Source organism: Mauremys mutica, chromosome 4, assembly GCF_020497125.1.
Source record: "Mauremys mutica isolate MM-2020 ecotype Southern chromosome 4, ASM2049712v1, whole genome shotgun sequence".
Taxonomy (NCBI): domain Eukaryota; kingdom Metazoa; phylum Chordata; order Testudines; family Geoemydidae; genus Mauremys; species Mauremys mutica.
The window spans coordinates 9,937,885-9,959,917 of record NC_059075.1 but is presented as its reverse complement, the minus strand read 5'-3'; the positions used below and the strand labels follow the sequence as shown (position 1 = coordinate 9,959,917).

General features: G+C 41.5%; 2 protein-coding genes across 7 annotated transcripts in view; one reads left to right on the top strand and one right to left on the bottom strand.

Moving 5' to 3' along the window:
* Positions 1-2,149: 2,149 nt before the first annotated feature.
* SOCS4 (suppressor of cytokine signaling 4) lies at positions 2,150-20,783 on the bottom strand. Of its 6 annotated transcripts, none has more exons than XM_045016937.1 (2): positions 20,765-20,783; positions 2,150-4,984 (listed from the first exon to the last, which is right to left on the bottom strand). In XM_045016937.1, the coding sequence occupies exon 2, from the start codon at positions 4,883-4,885 to the stop codon at positions 3,578-3,580; it is 1,308 nt and encodes a 435-aa protein (XP_044872872.1). In that variant the 5' UTR covers positions 4,886-4,984; positions 20,765-20,783; the 3' UTR covers positions 2,150-3,577. The 6 variants fall into 6 exon arrangements, with proteins under 6 accessions (XP_044872872.1, XP_044872869.1, XP_044872870.1 ...); XM_045016934.1 differs by lacking the exon at positions 20,765-20,783 and adding an exon at positions 13,532-13,643; XM_045016935.1 differs by lacking the exon at positions 20,765-20,783 and adding an exon at positions 11,711-11,936.
* The window catches only part of WDHD1 (WD repeat and HMG-box DNA binding protein 1), a 46,851-nt gene continuing 38,437 nt past the window's right edge, over positions 13,620-22,033 (top strand). The window contains exons 1-3 of the mRNA XM_045016932.1: positions 13,620-13,753; positions 16,214-16,302; positions 17,874-17,985. Of these exons, the coding sequence (XP_044872867.1) occupies positions 16,226-16,302; positions 17,874-17,985 (189 nt within the window). The 5' untranslated portion in view covers positions 13,620-13,753; positions 16,214-16,225. The remainder of the gene's footprint in view (positions 13,754-16,213; positions 16,303-17,873; positions 17,986-22,033) is intronic.

The following is a 22,033-nucleotide window of genomic DNA, read 5'->3' as shown; positions in this document are numbered from 1 at the left end:
CCTAACATGAACTAGCTTAAAAAAAATCATGAATCCTCTTAAGAGAATGTCTGGTCTATTCAATAAAAGCAGCAAAGAATCCTGTGGCACCTTATAGACTAACAGACGTTTTGCAGCATGAGCTTTCGTGGGTGAATACCCACTTCTTCGGAACACCCACGAAAGCTCATGCTGCAAAACGTCTGTTAGTCTATAAGGTGCCACAGGATTCTTTGCTGCTTTTACAGAACCAGACTAACACGGCTACCCCTCTGATACTGGTCTATTCAATGAAGTTAATTGAAGTGAAGGAGTACAAGGAAGTATACATTGATAGCTATGGATAGTTTCATAGATATCAGTTCCCTAATAGCGATTTGCACATACAGGAGCAGTGGCTCAACTGATGTAAACTTTTGATAGACTCATCTGTGGTGCTATGATAGTTTACACCAGCTGAGAATCTGCCCCATACACCACTCAGAAATATTAATTATCAGTGAGTTATTAGTTTTCCAATGATATAATTTGGGTATATATCATAACATCAGTCTGTTAGGTGTAGTGAGTATGTCAGGCCTGACAAGTTGCTGGCAGAATAGTGAACCGCTAATGGGCCTTGGCGTCACATCTTCCTTTTCAGGCCTCAGCCTTCTCAGCATAGAAAATTCCCTGAATGAATCTGGTGTCTTTGTGATGTAGACATTTTTCCACTAGGGACTAAAAGGAGATCACTGTGTTTGTTTTCACTTGTGGTTTAACAATGATAAAATATTAGTGCATCAATCCATGTTATTACATGAACATATGTGCTAGAATTATGTTCTTAAAATGTGTTTGGCAAGAAATGCATAAGCCTAGACTGCCTTAGATGAAGGAATGTGAATTTGCTTTGTCTGACCAGCCTGGTCCTCAGGCAGAAATACTGAAGGTACTTTTACATAAAAAGGAAAAAGCTATCAAGCTAACATGGGGAGGAACCAGTATGAAGACTTCACCAGACTGCATGGCATCTCTTCCCCATAGGAGAAAAGTTACTTTATCTGAGAATACATTTCAAAAGATTATTGGTTTATAGACAGGGGGTCTGAACTTCAAAAGATAAGCAATTGAATCAATTGATTGTAAACAATATTGCTGTATTATAAAAGTCTATTGAATAAAGTCTTATGAAAGCCTATGACATGCTGGTGATTAATATCATTGTGAAATGAATGCATTAACACTATATGAGGAATTATGGATATTCACTGATATCATGCTTTAAAGTATGTGACCAAAACCAGGGAGAAAAAAGTTCTCTCTCAGCCAGGAGGGAAGGCAGCTCTATACTAGTCTCCAATGTAAATTAAGCAATCTAGAATCAAGAAAACAGAAACCCTCCTAACATACAAATCAGCAGGGGGATAGGAAGTCCACAGGAAGCCTTCTTGACTCTTGAAACAGAGACAATGAACTCTGGAGTGATGGAAGGGGGCAAAAAGACAGTGATCAATTACTTGTGTGATTCAAGGGGCCAGAGCTCTTGAAATCAAAGAACATTGGGTCCTTCAATGTCAAATGTTCAATAGGGGTTGAAGGCTTGAGGAACTGAATATAGGTGAGAAACCTACTTCCGCAATGATTGTATCTTGCTGAAATAAAGTTTTAGTCTTAGAAGGGTATTTTTACTTTTGCTTGCTTGTAACCCTTTCTATTTGTATAATGTATACAAATAGAATAGGGTATAATTTGACCCTATGACTTTTTGTTTAATGAACTGTAAAAGGAAAACAAGTTTATTAAACAAAAGGTCACAGGTAAAAATACCCTTCTAAGACTAAAACTTAATTCAGTTCTGTGACTAAAGTAAGAGTGTTTGTCAAACCTCAGTTAAATTAACAACCTGCAGTGTATTCTTTTTAAAGAGCAACAAACGTAACTTCTGTGAATGTTACAGGAGAGGGCTGCAGGGAGACAGCTAAGGAAATTTGGGATTTGGGGGGCACTGGCATCACTCTGCAAATGGTTACCGGGCCGTGGAAGCCCGGGTGTAACCTGTATGCTTGTAGACTGACTGTTGGCATTCAGGCTGTGACCCCAGCAGCCTAGCATTTAAGACATCCAGAGTTGAAAGGGAGGTGATGACAACCCCTAACTGGTCTGGGTTGAACCCTAGGATGATGTCACAGAAGAATTTTTAGGCAAGGAATGCAGTGCTTCAGTGGAGCTGTGTGGGAAAGTTTGCACAACCACCCCTGGCACTACTCAGTCTCCAACTTTGGGGGGGAGGGGAGATTTGCTGCTCACAAATTCACATAATTTTCTGACAACTGTTTCTTTGGCCATTTTAATTTCAATGTCATGCTATTTTAGGTTCCAGTTCTGCAAACATTTATGCATGTGAGTGATCTCATTCAAGTCAAAGAGACTATTCATGAGTTAATCATGTACGAAAGGATCAGGGCCTAAATTCCTAAGGGATTATTCAACATGTCAAAACTGTCCACATGGTTAAATGGAAAAACAATATGCTCACTTTAGTTACCTATATTATTACTTATCACATTTGACAGACTGGCTAATCTGGGCCCTGTGCCATAAGCAGAAGTGAGTCCCTTCAATGAAGAGAACGAGATTGGAGAGTGCTCAGCACATCACAGAATTGGGCCCCTCTGCCATTTATAGTGACTAGTTCTATGCCTGACCCTGCACCCACTGTGGTTCACTTGGATTATGCCATTGATTCAAGTATGAGCAGAATAATAATTTTATTGAAAAGAAGGCAAGAGTTTGATTTTTGTAAATGACCATACAAATATAATGTAAAATGGTGCAGCTTTCTGGAGGATTATCCATGCATAATTTTCTTGCACACAGAATTTGGCAGCAAGCAATCTTGTCTGGGGAGATGTAGCATTTGATCAATCTGTAGCTATTTCTTCTAAACCATATTTAAACAAAAAGCCCTCCCGCTACTAATGAAGTAAGAAGGTTATCCATCTTCTTTTCAGGATTAACAGTGCAAGATAAAACAGTGTTGTGTCAAGAGTGTTTAAAGAAAAACAAAAAGTAGAAAAAACTTCATAGCAATAACTGCCCATCAAAAGATAAAGACTGAATAATATTTTACACACAGTAATAGTGTTAGAAATAGACTGATTAATTTTACTTTATATATAGGTCATTAGCACTCATTTTAAAAGATAGAAAATACAGATCAATCAATCTTTAGTGTTCAGTGCATACCTTTCAAACATGCCTGCAACATATGCAAATTACAATATAAAAAGACAGATCAAATTCAAATATGAATTTTTATTTTTAAATCTAAAGACTATCCCTATGTGGAAACCCTACAAAACCTACCTGAAATTCCATAAAACCCTAGGGTATGAACATTACCAAAAAACCACAGACTCGAGTGAGTTGACTAAAAAGGGGTGGCAGGAAAAATCAAAGGACATTTGGATAGAAAGACCCAGGGAGAGATCAATTTGGACTGTAAATAATCTGCAGAAAAGATTCAAATTGCCATAGGAAAAAATTCAAGGGAGGAAGGACAACACAAATGTTATCAGATCAAGAGACAACCCCTATTCCCCCAAAAAACTACATTCTAGCTTTGTTGCTCTGGTACATCGATCCTGAGTACTCTAACTTTTGATTTATAGTGATATTCCTTCAGATATAACTTGACAGATGGAGGAATAGGAAGAGCATCAATGCCATCATATGTTGTAGAGTTGCAAATAACTGTTCTGCATATATGCTGAAGGGAAAAAGGAAAAGTCCTGTGTAAGGGAGTGGATAAAAGTGGTTCAAAGAACATACAAGAGCTCGGGTCTTTATAATGCTCTAAGAGACCAGTAATGTCAGGAGAATGGAAGACACAAGGATCATGAGCATCAAAGCTGAAGTTATGATTCCACTGTTCAATTCTTGCATGAAGAGAACGACTATAGCGTCTAAAACTAACAGAAAACAAATAGTCTTCTTGGGCAGAGTCTCGTAGTAAAAAAGTTCCTTCTGGCTTTCCTTCTAGTAGTGCCTCAGCTGCATATTTGTCCATTACGCCCCAGTAGCATGGATTGTTATTGATCTGGAGAAGGTCTGGGACAAGACAGTGGACATAATCAATCTGGGTATGATATTTGGGAGGAGTTTCCAACTGTAGCAGTTCATCATCCGTTTCCCATTTGGGTTTGTTCCTCTTTCTAGAACTTGTGCAAAGTGTTATAACTTCATCATCAGAGTCCATATCACTCTCCTCTTTATTGTTCTTTAACACCTTACTCATAACCGATTCAGTCCTAGGATCACATTTACAGGAGTTGCTATCTGTAATGTCACACGGCTGTGAGAAAGAGTTTCCTCCTCCTGTGCTCGCTCCATCTCTCAGATGATCATCCTTCTCTTCATTTTGGGATATATCAAGGTTTATCCAATCTTCTGATTTTTGACTTATGGGGGCAGTGTGTCTTTTAATTAAATGCCATCGAAAAGCTAGCTCTGATCGCGGTGGGAAAGGACACTTATCTAGCATTAATTCACTGATATGAATTTTTCTCTTCGATGGAAGTACCGAGGAGTGCCGACTGCTACAATTCTTTATAGGAAAACACTGTCCCACAGCATCTTGCAATTTCTGTTTAAGAGACCGGCCTAAAAATCGGTGGCCACATGAACGATCTAAATCCAGTTCAATAGATGAACAGCTGTGCTTCCTCTCTTGGCTCCTTAAACCAGCCACTGGTTTTCCTACACTACTTGCTGCTTCACCATCAGAACAATTCTCATTCTTTTTTGACCATGAGAGCTTCTTTCCACTCCATACATAACCATCCTTTCTGTCTGCACTTCTACTACGGGTGGTTTTGGGTCTTACATCGACATTTTTACTATTACTTTCTTTATTTTCCGCCATTTTGACAGCTTAACTCCAAAAGTCCCAGAGCTCTATGTTGTGTTTTTCTGTAACAGTTTCTACAGCTTGAAGCTTCTTTCAGGCATTTTCTGGAAGTATCTAAGGAAACAGAAAACACAACTAGGTTAACAGCTTTACAAGTTCACAACACAAGACCAACTCAACTGTATAAATGACAGTAATGGCAATTAACTGCTGGCATATGTATAAATAATATAAATCAAGCTCAATTCATTAGGAAGGTTCTTGACAAACACTGCCTTGGTCGCAGACCTAGACACTCTTAATCCTTCTCCATTATTAATATTTTCCAGTAGTTACCATCTCCTTGAGTATGAATAAGGCATACATACACCGTGCTTTATAGCAAAATTGACAACAATTTTGCGCCAGGTAGGTTTTAAAATGCCACAGTACATGCATTAGGTTATATTGCTTTGGTTGTTCACTGAGCAAATGCTGCATCTATTCCAATCAGCCTTTCACGAAAGAACAAGCCAGAACAGAAACAAAGTAGGTCAAAGAGTACAAAGAGCTACTGTACCTAGATGATATGCTTGTTTATTACTAATCCACAAAGTCTGATGCCTAGGATCCTATTCTTAATTGACACTTTTGGGTCACTGTCAGGATACAAAATAAATTAAAAATAAGTAAGTCGCAGATTCTGCCAATTTCTGAATGTTGTTTTAATTTATTTTTCAAAATGAAGTTTAAAAAAAACATTAAGTCCCCAGGGGGCTGAAATATCTGGGGCTTTACATATGGAAAAGGATTAAAACAAATCCAGATCCCTTACTAAAAGCAATTGAAAAAGGCCACGAAAGATGGAGCTGCTTATTACTCATTACATTAAATGAGCGTTTTCCTGAGACATACATGTTAGTTCACTCCCTATATGTTTGCTTCCTAAGGCTTATTGTATTCTTAAGAGTTAAAATGTGTGTGTGTACACACAAGCTACAGGGAAGGGAGGGAGGCATCTTAAAAAATCTGCTTCTGAGTACATAGCTGAAAGTATAGTAGCACATTTTTCAACATACATGGCAAGGTGCATCTAAGCACTCCAGATCTGTCATAATCTGAGGTAGGTTTTTTCCATACCAAAAAGTCAGGATATGTGTCCTCTCCTCCACTGTTTAAAAACTGACAGAGATGGTGAATACAAAGAAGGGAAAGAAAAGGCATACACTTCCTCTCTCCATCAAATCCATTCTCATCATGAGAATTACCCAGTATTATACCCCATCACTCTGCATTCCCTGAGGGGCTGAGCATGCTGGCAATTCTGCATGCTGAGTTCTCTCCTCTGTTAGTGAGCGAGCAAGAGAGTCGGATGATAAATGAAACCTATGTCTCTCATATAGAACTACACAGCACTACCAAGAGGCTAGCAAGATGTTTCAATTTAATCAATGGGCCAAATTCATCCCTGATGTAACTCCACTGTGGAATTTTGGAGAGTCACTTCATTTTACTAGAAAATATTTCCCATAGGCATAGTATGGACTTTGCAGCCTGGGTAGACAAATATATGGCAGCAGGGCTTGCACTAGTGCACTAAAAATAGTTGTGTGAAAACTGCGGCACTGGAGGAGGCTCGGCCCAGCCGCCCGCACTCAGAACCACCCTACCTCCTGGGTCCAAGCTCAGGTGGCAAACCTGAGCTGCTGGTGATGCCTCAACATCCACACAGCTATTTTTAGCACACTAGCCCCACCTTGTCTGCTCAGGCTGGAAGGCTCATGCCCCGTTGCTGTGCAGACATACCTTTTATGTCGAGTAGGGGAAATATACAGGAAGTACCAGAAGTTTGTGAAAATTATTCGATTAGAGCACTCTTGATGATTAAAAACTCAACAATATCTAGTACTGGAGAATAGGAACTACAGGCCTGGAGAGTAAGTTTAATAGATTCATTGGCCCAGTTTTCATTTACATCCATATACATATATGATGAACAATTAGCATTTGTACTTCAGTAGTGCCTAGAAGGTCCAATCAGGGATCAGGCTCCTGTCGTGGTAGGCACTGTAGGTACACATAATGAAAAGGCTGCACTGCCCCAAAGAGAATATTATTTTCCCAGTTTCATCTGCTGCTGCAGACTAATTTTGTCAGGCCAATTAGAAAGGCAATTGATACTCAAAATATATGACTGTGCAAGAGTACCTGGAGCTGCAGCCTCTCAAAACCAGATCTGAACTTGGCCTGATAAAAGGACAGAAAGGATGGTGCAATGGCTATCTGGGGATCTGGGAGACCCAAATTCAGTTCCCAGCTCTGTACATATTTCCTGTGTGAAGTTGAGCAAGCCACTAAATCCCATTGAAACCAAGTGAAGTTAGGTGTCTAAATACCTTTAAAAAAACTGGCCCTCAGTCTCTGCATGTCTACACTTAAAACACTACAGCAGCACAGCTGCATCACTTCAGTGCTTCTATGTAGACCCTTCCTACACCAATGGGAGTATTCTCCTGTCAGTGTAGCTAATCCACCTCCCCAAGAGGCAGTAGGTGGGTTGATGGAAGAATTCTTCTGTTGACCTAGTTCTGTGTACATGGGGACTTACGTTGGTTTTAACTACCCTGCTCAGGGATGTGGATTTTTCACACCCCTGTCTGACGCAGTTAAACTGATCTAATTTTCTACCACAGACCAGGTCTTAGTTCTCTATTTGTAAAATTAGGTTAACATCAAAGTCACAGGAGCATTGTGAGGATAACTACTTTAAAGATTCTGAGGTGCTCAGATATTATAGTGATTGGGGTCATATAAGTACCTTGGATAGGTACTGTACACTTAACTATCCTATCCATAAACTGAAGACTTTCTAACTAAATAATGCCATGTAGGTGTACTGCCATTAGTGACTGAAATGCAACCAAATGAAAAAGAAAAAGAGAAAGGCAGCAGAGATAGAGAGTATACTTTTACCTACCGGGCAATGTTAAATGAAGCTATCCAGTATATCAAGTTATGCACATCAGCTCTGAGAACTTTACATTTACAAAGATGAATAGAGACAACAACCGGAAGAGAATTATACGCATAAGATTAGCGTCTCCAGTCTACTGAGGCTTTCTTGTAAAGTGGATATACCTTAGGCATGTTAAAAGCAGATACAGCTGACAAAACTCAAACATGAAACTCTTCCTCCTAAACAAATGACAAGACAAAACAACATGAATGGCTAAAACAGGGTTCATGTCAGGCTACTGGATTCTGAAGGTTATCAGACATCATCATGGATTTAAAATCCCTACAGGGTTATTGCTACACTGTGTCCTGACATAAACTTCAGGATCTCAACTAAAAGCAACATCTTCTAACAGATGCATTTATACAATGAAAATGCTGTCCCCAATCAGACAGTAGGCAACAATCACCAGCCAGTGAAAAATATCAAAGAGATAGAGCCTGATCCCGTGTGCTGGAGTCAATGGCAAAACTCCCATACACTTCAGAAGCAGTAGGAGCAGGGCCATAACAAACACAGGGAAGTCTTGTTCTGAATAACTTGAGTGTTGCTCTACTAAAATATTCTTTTTCTACAGCCACCGTGAATGTCTGTCTGCACTGCACTGCCAATCCCTCCAAAGCCTTTCTAATCAAGTTGTTAGTTATAGTTTCCACGTGATTAATTATTTAGACAGTTCTCTACTCAAATACAAAAATCCAAGTGTCTCCATCTGATTTTTCCTCTCATTAAATGACAACCCCACCCCTGGTACACTACTAACCAAAAAGATTAATTTCAGTCATAATTGTGGAAGTTGATATTTTTATGTCATTTATAGCATTCAAATCTGTTAAATAATTTTCCTAACTACTACCCATAGTTTCAGACTGCTTACATTTCAATAACGAGTATAAATTAATATATTATTTGAATGGTCTATATTTATCTGTCATCTCTTTTTATTGGTATTTTTAGTTTTGGTGGGTTTTTTTAGATTTTTTTTAAAACAAATGACTTAAGTTAAGACCAGCCATACTGGGTCAGACCAATGGTCCATCTAACCCAGTATCCTGTCTTCCAACAGCAGGTGGTGCCAGATGCTTTAGAGGGAATGGACAGAACAGCTAATCATCCATCCCCTGTCATCCAGTCCTAGTTATGATATAAAAAAATATATTCAGTTATTTATGTATCTCTCATTGACCAACTGCTGTTCACATTCATCTTTGCCCAATCATTATTTTGGCCATCACATCTCACTTTAATTTAATACTTTCATTTCCACTGAAGGTGGGACACTGTTGACTTACTTCTGAAATAAACCCAGTTAAACATAGCATTAACTCCCAATTCCCTTGTCTCTGTTGACTTGTCTCAGTTCTAACTATTTATTTTGATTTATGTTACAGATTCTAAAAGTACCGAACCTTATCTCTGGGTGCCTCTGTAATACATTATAGATACAATCCCACTCAAAAATGGAACCAGCAACTACCTCTCACCCCTACACCAGAAAATAATTTACTAGAGATAAAATCAAAACCCAGATACCATCTCCTACCCAACAAGAAATCCTGATTCTTACCCTGCCCGTTTCTTCACCCAAACCCTGGGTAGAGGGGTCTTGCACCGTGCCTAAAGATTAAATACTGGGGCTATTTTATATCCAGTATGTGAGTGCGTGTGGGAAGTAGGTTCCAAAGTTCAGGGCTACTCATGCAAAATGCCCTACCAGAAGTTCCCTCTCTTTTATATTCAAGGAGCTCCAAAAAAAAAAAAAGTGCCTCTGCAGACTAAACAGCAGTGGCCATGTGGCACAGGGACAGAAGCAGTATCTCATGTCGTCAGGTACCAAGACATCAGGGCCTTATAGAGCAAGACCAAGCCTTTAAATTCCACACAGAAACCGCACAGGCAAATCATGGAGCACTGCTATCATGCTCCCAGCAAGTTTACACCAATTAATAAGTCAGATACTGCAATCTGCACAAGCTTCAGCATCCAGGTAGATTTAAAGTGTAGCCCTGTGTAGTGTGCCCTGCAATAATCTAATACTCAGATGACAAATGCATAGATGACGGTAGCAAGGTCTGGAAAAAAATGGTTGCATCCTCTTGGCCAAGCAAAGATGAAACCAGCCTTAATAGAAAAACTACTGCTAGACAATTTTTTTAACAGCAGCTGAGGATCCAATAATACCCCCAGACTGTACTTTAACAACAAATGGAGGGCAGGCACAATTATCGCCATATCTTCTGGTGGCTTTCCTAACCTAACAACATCATATCAATCTTATATGGATTCAGCTTCAGCAAGATTAGCTGTAACCTGATTTTGTACTTAAAGCACCTTTACAGTATAAAGCATTTTAGATGAAAGCATTAAAACGTTTATGAAAGACACTATGCATAAGACTACAGAATTGTTTTAAAACATTTTACATGAAATTCCCTCAGCCCTCATAAGAAATTTATGAGTTGGAGAGTAGTTCTACCTTCCCACTCACCTGATTAGGAGTTCCTACTATAATAATTTGTAAGAACACATACCCCATATCCCCACTGAAAACCATGTCTCTGCACAGCTTCTACAAAGTTCTGCAATGAGAGCTGAGAATACTAAAAATAAAAAAATATAAAGGAAGCCTAGAGTCTAATACTGTTTCAAACATGAAAGCACCAATGATGTGACTATTACAAAGGGACCAATAACACTTCCAATACAAAAATTATTTCCCTCCGCCAGGCACTGATGATGCAACTGCAGAATAAAACTGGACATAAAAGGTTTCAGCCTATAAGCAATTTTTCTTGGAAGCATGAATAAAATGGGCCATATTGTTAAAGGTACAGGAAGAGAAAACAGAGATCTGTTTTCTTATTTCAGATACTTAGTGATTTTAAGACAAACCATTTTTTGTCCTTAAAGAAATTAGTTCAATTTTAAAAATGAATATTAATTAATGAAAGTTGTAAAGGATCAAATGTGCTTGCAGGGACAAATTTTTTTTTTTTTTTAAAAACCACCAACAAAACACTGCAGGTTTGACTTGTACAGTCAAGCTATTATAGCTAAAAATTATAACAGCAGCATCACTCAGAATAGTTTAAGACGGCGACTTGTGTTTACAAAAATGTCAATGTACTCTGAAAAAGTCTATTTTAGTAAAAATGACTATGCAAGTCAGCATGAAACATAAAATATGTTCTTGTGTTCTGCAAACACAGGCTATAAGACATCAACATTTATTTTAACTGTTTTTGTAGACGTCAAAACTATCTACAGCAACGAACCTGCACCAAAATACTTAGGAGGACAAGTTCTATTTCCTGTTATTCTCCCCTTCAGGAAGACAATAGTATGAGAAAAAAGGGAACGTGTCCTCAAAATACTCTTATGTGTCTCCCTAGTGCTTATGAAATCACAGGCATTTAATACCTGACTCTCTGGAATTAACAACAGAAGGAAAACATGATTATTTGTACTTATCTATATTGTAGAGCTTTCACTCCATGAATGAGAAACAAGCGCTTTCACTCCATGAATGAGATACAATCCCACTATTAAAAGTTTGGCCTAAAACTATTTAAAAAGCTGAATAACTGCTCCTTTAGGACCACCCTGAAGGACTATAAATGGAAAACAATGCATATTTGAAATGAAGCATAGATTTGTGCATACTTATTTCTAAACACTAGCTTCTGTCACCAGTCTGTTCTGAGCAGTATTAAAAACCCAGCATCCCCCCCATGTTAAAAGGTGTGAACCGATCAAAGCTTTGACCCCTTCTCTTTTAGCTGCTTGTGAGCAATAAACAAAAGAATAAGCACTGTCCTAATGCTAATGCAGCCAACGTTACTTACCTGCTGCTTCCCGGAAAAGATTAGGAGGGGAATATGCAGGTGGGAATCTCAGAGCCCGACCTCATGCCAGGCAGCAGCAGCAAACACTCACCATCAGACACAAAGATAGACTGGATTAATTGAACAGCTGGATGGATGGCAAGGGAAAGAGGGAATGACAGAGGGGGTGTGGGGAGAGAGGAAGAGGAGATTAGAGCGAGGAAGAATATTAGAGGGGGTGGAGAAGAGAGAATGGAGATGAGAGAGGGGACTGGCGGAAAATGAGAGAGGCAGGAGGAGTAATGGAAGTGTGGGACAGGGAGGGGAAAAGGAGGGGGAGGGCTGGGGGCACAGAGGGGACCCAAGGAAGAGGACAGAGGGGGAGGCTGTAATACAGAAGAGGGGGAGTGAGACAGGCTGGGTCAGGGAGAGAGGAGGAGGAAGAGAGAGTGAGACAGGCAGGGGCAGAAGGAAGGGGAGAACGGAGGGGCAGGAGGAGGCTGGGACAGGAGGAAGGGGGAGTGGGGCTGGGGAAAGAGGAGGAAGTGGGAGTGAGGCAGGCTGGGGTGGGAGAAGTTAGGGAGGAGGGAGCAGAAGGAAGAGAAGGGCAGGCTGAGGGGGGCAGGGGAGTGGGGCGGAAGGAAGAGGAGCGGACAGGGGGAAGAGGAGAAGGGCAGGTTGAGGAGGGGACAGACTGAGGGGGGCAGGGGAGTGGGGCAGGTTGAGGAGGGGGAGTGGGGCAGGGGGAAGAGGAGAAGGGCAGGTTGGGGAGTGGGGCAGGGGCAGGCTGAGGAGGGGGAGTGGGGCTGAAGGGGAGAGGAGAAGGGCAGGCTGAGGAGGGAACAGACTGAGGGGGGCAGGAGAGTGGGGCAGGTGGAGGAGGAGTGCGGCAAGGGCAAGAGGAGAAGGGCAGGTTGGGGAGTGGGGCAGGCTGAGGAGGGGGAGTGGGGCAGGGGGAAGAGGAGGAGGAGAAGGGGCAGGGGGAAGAGGAGAAGGGCAGGCTGAGGAGGGGGAGTGGGGCTGAAGGGGAGGGGAGAAGGGCAGGCTGAGGAGGGGGAGTGGGGCTGGAGGAGGAGGAGGGGCAGGGGAGAAGGGCAGGCTGAGGAGGGGGAGTGGGGCTGGAGGAGGAGGGACAGGGGAGAAGGGCAGGCTGAGGAGGGGGAGTGGGGCTGAAGGGGAGAGAAGAAGGGGAGAGGAGAAGGGAAGGCTGAGGAGGGGGAGTGGGGCTGAAGGGGAGGGGAGAAGGGCAGGCTGAGGAGGGGGAGTGGGGCTGGAGGAGGAGGAGAAGGGGCAGGGGGAAGAGGAGAAGGGCAGGCTGAGGAGGGGGAGTGGGGCTGAAGGGGAGAGGAGACGGGGAGAGGCGAAGGGCAGGCTGAGGAGGGGGAGTGGGGCAGGAGGAGGAGGGGCAGGGGAAGAAGGGCAGGTTGAGGAGGGGGAGTGGGGCTGAAGGGGAGAGGAGAAGGGCAGGCTGAGGAGGGGGAGTGGGGCTGGAGGAGGAGGAGGAGGAGAAGAAGGGCAGGCTGAGGAGGAGGAGAAGGGGCAGGGGGAAGAGGAGAAGGGCAGGCTGAGGAGGGGGAGTGGGGCTGGAGGAGGAGGAGGAGGAGGAGGAGGGGCAGGGGAGAAGGGCAGGCTGAGGAGGGGGAGTGGGGCTGGAGGAGGAGGGACAGGAGGAGGAGGGGCAGGGGAAGAAGGGCAGGTTGAGGAGGGGGAGTGGGGCTGGAGGGGAGAGGAGAAGGGCAGGCTGAGGAGGGGCAGGGTACGGAATTGGCTACCGGGCTGTGTGGCGGGGGGAAACCTGCCCTCCCCCGCGCTCCCTTCTTGGTGGAGCCCCGATCCCCTCACCTGCCTGGGCAGAGCAGCTCCGAAGCGGCCTGGCTCACGCCCGCCGCCGCCATCCTTCCTCCCCGACTCGGGCCCGCCCTGCCGGCGCCGCCCCGCCGCTGACGGGAGCAGTAGGCCCGAGCGCGCGGGGCGGGCCGAGGCAGGGTCGCGCAGGCGCAGTTGCGCCGGCAGGGAGCGCGGGAAGGCTGGAGACGGAGACGGAGCCGGGCGGGACGGTGGCTGGTGAGTGCCGGGCTGAGGTGTCGCCGGTGGGGCGGGTGAGGGGGGTGGTAGCGGTGTCGGGTGGGAGGAGTTGAGCGCGTGTCAGGGGTTGGGTGGGGAGGTCAAGGGGGGAGTTAGGTGGGGGGGTTGGGTGTTCAGTAGGGGGGTGTGGGGAGGAGAGGGCTGGGGAGGTGGGGGGGTTAGGTTGGGTGTGGGGAGGAGAGGTGTGGGGGGGTTAGGTTGGGTGTGGGGAGGAGAGGTGAGGGTAGGAAGGTGGGGGTTGGGTGTTCAGTGGGGAGGTTGGGGTAGGGGAGGAGAGGGGGATGCTAGGCTGGGTGTGGGGAGGAGAGGTGAAGGTGGGGGGGTTAGGCTGGGTATGGGGAGGAGAGGGGTGGGGAGGTGGAGGGGTTAGGTTAGGTGTGGCTATGCACACACCAGGCAGTGCATAAAGCAGGAGAGAGGATTGTGGGGTGTCTCACTGTGACCCCAGCACTGGGCCCAATCACCCCTCATGGGCTGGGTGCAGATCTCCCCTTTGACACACAGAAGATGGAGGCAGTAGCCTTCAGATACTAGCCACCCCAGGCTTTGCCGCCTACTTAGGGTTCAGGACCTACACACGTTGAGTGTGGGGCTATATCACCCCCCCCCCATTACCATTCCCGTGGAGAACGTAATCATATCTTAGGGCTGGACAATTTCTGAGGGGCTCTCTCCCCATCTTGCCCCCCACATTGATCTAATGTGAAAGTTTCAGGAGCAGCCAGTGGCCAGCAGGGAAGCCTTTAGGGTACGTCTACACTGCATATTAAGCCTGGGCTCTGACTGAGGTTTGAGCCTAAGTTCCCCCACTATCCACACACAAGTCAGTTGGATTCGGGTCTGTGAGCTCAAAGAACTCTGATCCTAGGACCCTGCTAGGGGGGTGGGTCAGAGCCCAAGTCCCACTGTGACTTGGGTACAAGCCCTGTCATTCTGCAGTGTAGATACAGCTCATTGCCTGAGGGACAAACTTAATTCCAAACTGGTGGAATGATCTGCCCCTTCCAGCAGATATTTTTCTCCTTGGTAGGGGATGATAGTTATCTAGCCCTATGCTACATACTGAATGAATGACTTTAATCTGATATCTGGTCATTTTTTCTATTGCCAGTGAATATCAAGTGATGCTTGCACTGAGGTCCCCACCTCCAATAGGCAACACTCTATCTTGAACAGCTTCTGTACTTCCAAGTCCTGCAGCCTTCTTTTGTTTCACCATTAGCTAAAGGCCCACCACTCTAGGGAAGTGGCTTTCATTAGTTCCCTGTGAGGTTGCTAAAGTCAGTTCTTGCCATATATTGTAAAAAGTAAAACACATATCAGGGAATCAATATAACAGACATATATTAATTATGTGTTTTGAGGTTCTGTCCAGTTTATAGGTTTGCTGTCAGGGTAGAATAGAAACTTCAGAGGTATTCAAAAAAGCAGACATGTGGACGCAGTTTTCTTGTTTTAAGAGTCACCGTGTTTAACCAAATTCAAGGGATTAATATTTTTTAACTATGATCCTCCTGGACCTTAAAAAAATACAAGCAAAAGTGAAATGCACTGTGTGTGTGTTGTTCAGTCACAGTCAGTTCATGAAGAATTTAAAATACAGAACTGTTCTGCTTATATCAGTACAACTTAGAACATATGTAGAATTTTAGAATAGATGGCTTTTTAAAAAATGCCTTCTGTTCCAACTACATTCTTTGAAATGACTGTCAAGTATCAGAGGAGTAGCCGTGTTAGTCTGGATCTGTAAAAGCAGCAGAGTCCTGTGGCACCTTATAGACTAACAGACGTATTGGAGCATGAGCTGTTAGTCTATAAGGTGCCACGGGACTCTGCTTTTTGAAATGACTGTTATTTGGAGCTGATGTTTATCCATTTTTATTTCCCTCGTAATAAAGATATAGGCTTGTCACAAAGATATCAGTGTTGCTTATGTGAGTCCCAGCACTTCAGTTGGATCTACCCAGGTGAACCCTGGTGCTTGCATGGGACCCCATTAAAGTCATTGGAGCTCTACATGGGTGCAAGGTTCTGCCTTTGTGGATACAGTTACAGGACTTGGGAGCACACTAACAGTTTTGGCATAGGCTAGCAGTTGTTAATAAAGTTCTAAACAATTTAACTCTCATACAGTAAAGTGGTGTTGTATGCTCTCAGTTTATATTTGTTTAACCAGAAATACTGCAGTATTTACTAATCCCCCCTTTAAATTTCTTCATTTCCCCTCATCATACTTTTCATAATATTTTTCAAAATACATATATTGTAGTGATTCTTATCAACACTGCTAAGCTCTTTAACAGGAAAAAAACATGCAAAAATACCACTGCATCAAAATGATTTAACTACTGAAGTTTAAATAGTGTTTTCCTGTTATTAACACTAACAAATCATTTGTATTTGTTATACAAAGCTTTTTATATTTTTATTATTATATAGATAAGAGAGAAGATGCCTTCAACACAAAAGCCAATGCGCTATGGACACACAGAAGGCCACACAGATGTCTGCTTTGACGACATTGGAAGGTAAATTATTGAAATTAGGGCTTATTTCAGTAGTTCATATGTCTGTAAGCAATGACATTGATATTGCAAAACTAGAGGGGGTGAGAGAAGAGTGGTGGGAATGTTCATGGGCCTGGCAAAACTCTCATATGAAGAGATGTTGAAAAGATTGGGGTTGTTTACCTTAGAAAGGAGTTGAGTAAAGGTGGAGGCTTGCAGCTCGGGATCCCCCATGTAATAACCTCGCAACCCCCTGAGGGGTCCTGACCCCCAGTTTGAGAACCCCTGGGGTAGTATGATAATGCTACTGAATTGAAACTGAGCCCTGGTCCACCCTACAGAGTTAGATCGACGCAAGGCAGCTTACATCAACCTACCTATTTAAGTGTCTACACTAAAATTTTGCTCCCACCAATGTAACTCACCTGCTACACCGTCTTAATAATTCCGTCTCCACGAGAGGTGTAGAATCAATGTTGATGTAGCTAGGTTGATGCAGTGTCAGTGTAGACAGTGCCTTGCTTACATTGACTGTCATTGGCTTTCAGAAACCATCCTACAATGCCCACAGTGAGGAGTTCAATTGGTGCAAGCACTCCTGGTGAGGGGCATGCACCACCAACACATGGAGCAAAGTGTAGACATGTACAAGCGATATAATGACTGTGGCAACTGTATGCCAATGTAAGTTAGGTCATCTTAATTTTGTAGCATAGATGTGGTCTGTGTGTGTTAAAAGAGGGTATTAGGGTCAGAATGGTATGGGGATTGATCTACCAACAAAGTACCAAAACCACAAAAGGACAAAATACAAAAAATGATTGACAGAAGTTATAAAACCTTTCCATTACTTTGCCAGCATGACTGATAGCAAATACAAATGTCTTAGTCTGAGCCAAGTACACTAAGAGGAGGCTGAAGTGTTGCTGATATAATGGAATCCTGAAATCATTCCTGTCTTTCTAGCATTTAAAATTGGAGATTCAGATTTCTGCTCCCAATCTCTGGTTGTGAAAAAGGTTGTGTAACAATTTGTTGCATCAAAGTTGTAGAAGTGAAATCATGAAAAACAGGAGAGTTGAATTCAGAATCTTGACAGTTTTTAAAAAGCCTGCCCTCCTTTACAGCCATCTCGGCTTCAGTCAAGTGTGTTTAGCACATTTGGATTAGGTCAAAATTTTGTGACAGGATAGGGGGCAGAAAAGGTAGTTGGGTGCCCAACTTCTAGTGAAAGTCAGTGCAAGTTGGGCTCCTAACTTTCCTTTGTGCTGTTGAAAATTTCCTCCTAGATGCTGAAAAATGAATTGGCTGGTTAGTGTCTGAGTATCTAAGGACAGATACAAAAGAGGGATAGGCATACCTAGTTAGTAGACTTGTACTCAATTATTGTGTTATACTAGCAGAATTGCAAGTTTTTCATGTTGTATAATACGAGTGTCTCTCATATTATTTGAAGAATAAATACACTTATAAAATGTGTTTCATTTAATAAAAATGTGAATTTTTAAACATTTTCGCTCCATATTTTGGGCTGAAGAAAATCATAATAATCCTGCTATACACAAATGTTAATATTATTATTTTCTTAACAGCTGTATTGTAACTTGTGGCAGTGATGGAGATGTTAGGATTTGGGAAAACTTGGATGATGATGATCCTAAGTCCATTAATGTGGGAGAAAAAGCATATTCATTTGCTTTAAAGGTATTAGTATAATATTTTCTATGAAATGTGCAACATGGATGCTGATATATGTCTTGATCCTGCAAAGTCTTCCTTGTGTACTTAACTGTATGCATGTGAACTCAATGGGACTGCTGACGTGCATAAAGTTAAGCATGTATTGGAAATATTTGCAGGATTGGAGCTAGAATGGTATTGGATTTAGCAAACTTGATTTAATATTACACATGTAACTCATTGCATTAACTTACATAACATAGCTTTCAACAAATACAGTAGTCTAACTTTTTTTCTTAATGTTGTCACGGACACATCTTACATGAGATTAAAAGGATCTGTCTTAATCATACAATCATAGAAATGTAGGACTGGAAGGGACCTTGAGAGATCAGCAGCTGCAGTCCCCTGCACTATGGTAGGACCAAGTACACTGCTACCTTGATATAACACGACCCGATATAACACAAATTCGGATATAACACGGTAAAGCAGTGCTCCGGGGGGAGGGGAGGGGAGGCTGCACACTCCGGTGGATCAAAGCAAGTTCAATATAACGTGGTTTCACCTATAACACGGTAAGATTTTTTTGGCTCCCAAGGACAGCGTTATATCGAGGTAGAGGTGTAAATCTAGACCATCCTGACAGGTGTTTGTCTAACCTGTTCTTAAAAACCTGCAGTGATGGGGATTCCACAACCTCCATTGGAAGCCTATTCCTGAGCTTAACTACCCGTATAATTAGACAGTTTCTCCTAATATCTAACCTAAATCTTTCTTGCTTCAGATTAAGCCCATTACTTCTTGTCCTACATTTAATGGGCATGAACAATTGATCTCCTTCCTCTTTGTAACAGCACTTAACATATCAGGTTCCCCCTCAATCTTCTTTTTTCAGGACTAACCATGCCCAGATTTTTTAATGTTTTCTCATAGGTCAGGTTTTATTAACCTTTCATCATTTTTGTTGCTGTCCTCTGGACTCTCTCCAATTTGTTCACATCTTTCTTAAAGTGTGGTGCCCAGGACTGGACACACTACTCCAGCTGAGGCCTCACTTGTGCAATAGAGCAAATTACTTCCTGTATTTTACATATGACACTCATGTGAATGCACCCCAGAATATTAGCCTTTTTTGCAACTGCATCATATCATTGACTCATGCAATTTGTGATCCACAATAACTCCCAGATCCTTTTCAGCAGTGCAGTACTACCACTTAGCCAGTTATTTCCCATTTTGTAGTTGTGCATTTTATTTTTCTTTCCTCAGTGAAGTGTTTTGCACTTGTCTTTATTGAATTTCATCTTGTTGATTTTAGACCAATTCTCTAATTTGTTACGGTCATTTTGGATTCTAATCCTGTCCTCTAGTGTGTTCCTTCCAGCTTGGTGTCATCTGCAAATTTTATAAGCATCCTCTTCATTCCATTATCCAAGTCATTAATGAAAATATTGAATAATACTAGACCCTGCATTGGCTTCTGCAGGGCCCCACTAGATACACCTTCCCAGTTTGATAGTGGACCATTGATAGTGGACCATTGATGTGGTCTTTCGACCAGTTGTGCACTCATCTTATAGTAATTTCATCTAGAGCACATTTCCTTAGTTTGCTTTTGAGAATGCTATGTGGAACTGTATCATAAGTCTTACTGAAATCAAGATATATCATGTCTACTGCTTCCCCCCATCCACTAAGCCACTAAGATTGTCAAAGAAGGTAATTAGATTGGTTTGGAATGATTCGTTTTTGACAAATCCATGTGGCTATGCTTTATAACCCTATTATTCTCCAAGTGCTTACAAATTGATTGTTTAATAATTTGTTCCAGTATCTCTCCAGGTGTCAAAATTAGGCTGACTAGTCTATAATTCTCTGGGTCCGCTTTGTTCCCATTTTTAAAGATAGGTATTATGTTTTCCCTTCGCCAGTCCTCTAGGACCTCACCCATCATTCATGAGTTGTCAAAGTTAATTGCTAATGGTTCCAAGATTGCTTCAGCTAGTTTCCCAGTTACCCTAGGATAAATTTAATCAGGCCCTGACAACTTGAATACATTTAACTTATCTAAATATTCTTTAACCTGTTCTGTCCTTATTTTGGCTTGCATTCCTTCCTCCTTATATTTATATTAATTGTGAGTATCTGATCATCATTAACCTTTTTAGTGAAGACTGAAGCAAATAGGCATTAAACAGCTCAGCCTTCTTGATGTTGTCACTTATTAGCTCTCCGTCCCTGCTAAGTAGAGGACCTACGCTTTCCCTTGTCTTCCTTTTGCTCCTTTTAAAGAACCTCTCTTTATTCCCTTTTATGTCCCTTGCTAGGTGTAACTCATTTTGTGCCTTAGACTTTCTGATTTTGTCCCCACATGCTAGTGCTATACTTTTGTACCCCTCCTTAGCAATTCATCCATGTTTCTACTTTTTATAGGATTCCTTTTTGATTTTCAGGTAATTAAAGAACTCCTGATGGAGCCATATTGGTGTCTTACTATTTTTCCTATCTTTCCTTTGCCTTAGAATAGTTTGCAGTTGTGCCTTGCACAAACTGCAAAAGTGACTGCACTCCACCAATGTGTTTAGGTGAAGGTATTAAAGCCATTAAAAATTGATCAATTTACTTTAAATATCATTCTACCCCCATATCTACTGACATCTGTTCCCAAAAGAGAGATTAATGTTGAATCACTAGAAACATCTAATTGGTTGAACATGTCTATCTGGTTTATAGTTTAGATAAATCATTCAAGAACTTTAAAATGCTTTAGAGTATATTGATTTGACAATTTATTCCTTACCCCATTCAGTAGGGTAAAGAACTACAGAAGTTTTCCTCCTGCTGAGTTTCTCAGGATATTCTGACTTCATGATTTTAAACTCTCTTAGAGAAACTGAAACAGAAAATTATTTTTTAATATACAGTGTAATTTAATTATGATGCTCAGACTTTGTAGTAGTCATTTGCTATATGGATCAAAAATTACATTCCAGAAGTCATTTCCTAGTGGTGCCCTTGCTAATCATTGGGTGTCTGGCTTTTAAGATTTTTGGGTATCCAAAAGACGGTTCTCTGACCTTTTCAAAGGTAAGAGAGAAATTGAATCTTGAATTCTTCTTCCACTGCAAATAATAGTAGTTTGTGGGAGTGCTGATTAGAACCTATTCTAGTAATCTAACTGATCTGCTCTAGCATAAAGTGCCTAATATAACTTGCTATATCCATCATGAAGGAAGTTCATATTTTTATAAATATGAATGGAATGATTATTTGGCTATGATAATTAAAATAAGGATGACTTATATCACTTCTTATAACAGGTGTCAACTATACATCATTAATGCATCTTTTGAAAACTTCACATATTTGTCTTGAGAATTTTCATAGTAATTCCTTTGTCTGAAGCTATTCTTATGCTACATTAAAATGTATTACATAAATACTTTGGTTTTTGTATAAAATCTGAAATGTCCTCTCATTTTACAGCATCTTTTGAAAATGAGAGAATTATCCCAGGAGTTTGTAATTAATCTTCAAGTAGAAAGCAGTGTTTGTGCTATACAAGTTTGCAGTGATAGCAGATTTATTTTTAAAAAATGCATGTATCAAATTTTGGTAACTTTTTTGGGGGAATGAGTAAGCAATTATTGATATGTGTGTACTTAAAAAAAAAAGACTACATTTGAATATATAAGCAAAAACTCAATGTTATCAAGTAAAATTTACTAAAGCAGGAAAATTTTGAAGAATACTGATTTTATTTTTTCAGATTAAATAGCCCACTGCTTTCAAAGATGTACGTCTGAGTTTCCTGGAAAATGTTTTTGAAACTCATGCTAAGACTTAAGTCTAGTAATTTTGTTTAAAAAATTAGATTTAATTCTTAATTCACTCATAAATAATTTATCTTTAAGGAAAAAAGGTTTTTAATTTGAAGTAGGTCTGAATCAGTTAAGTACGGTCTGATATCTCTTAACATATTAGATTATCTAGTCTGAGTGTTGCTACGTATATAATTTTTGTAATATTTATATTTGTGAACATAAACTTTATGTAACTCTGCTTTTGG

Bases quoted from the DNA above. Each gene is read 5' to 3' on its own strand.
- SOCS4 (XM_045016937.1), bottom strand. From the start codon at position 4,885: ATGGCGGAAAATAAAGAAAGTAATAGTAAAAATGTCGATGTAAGACCC.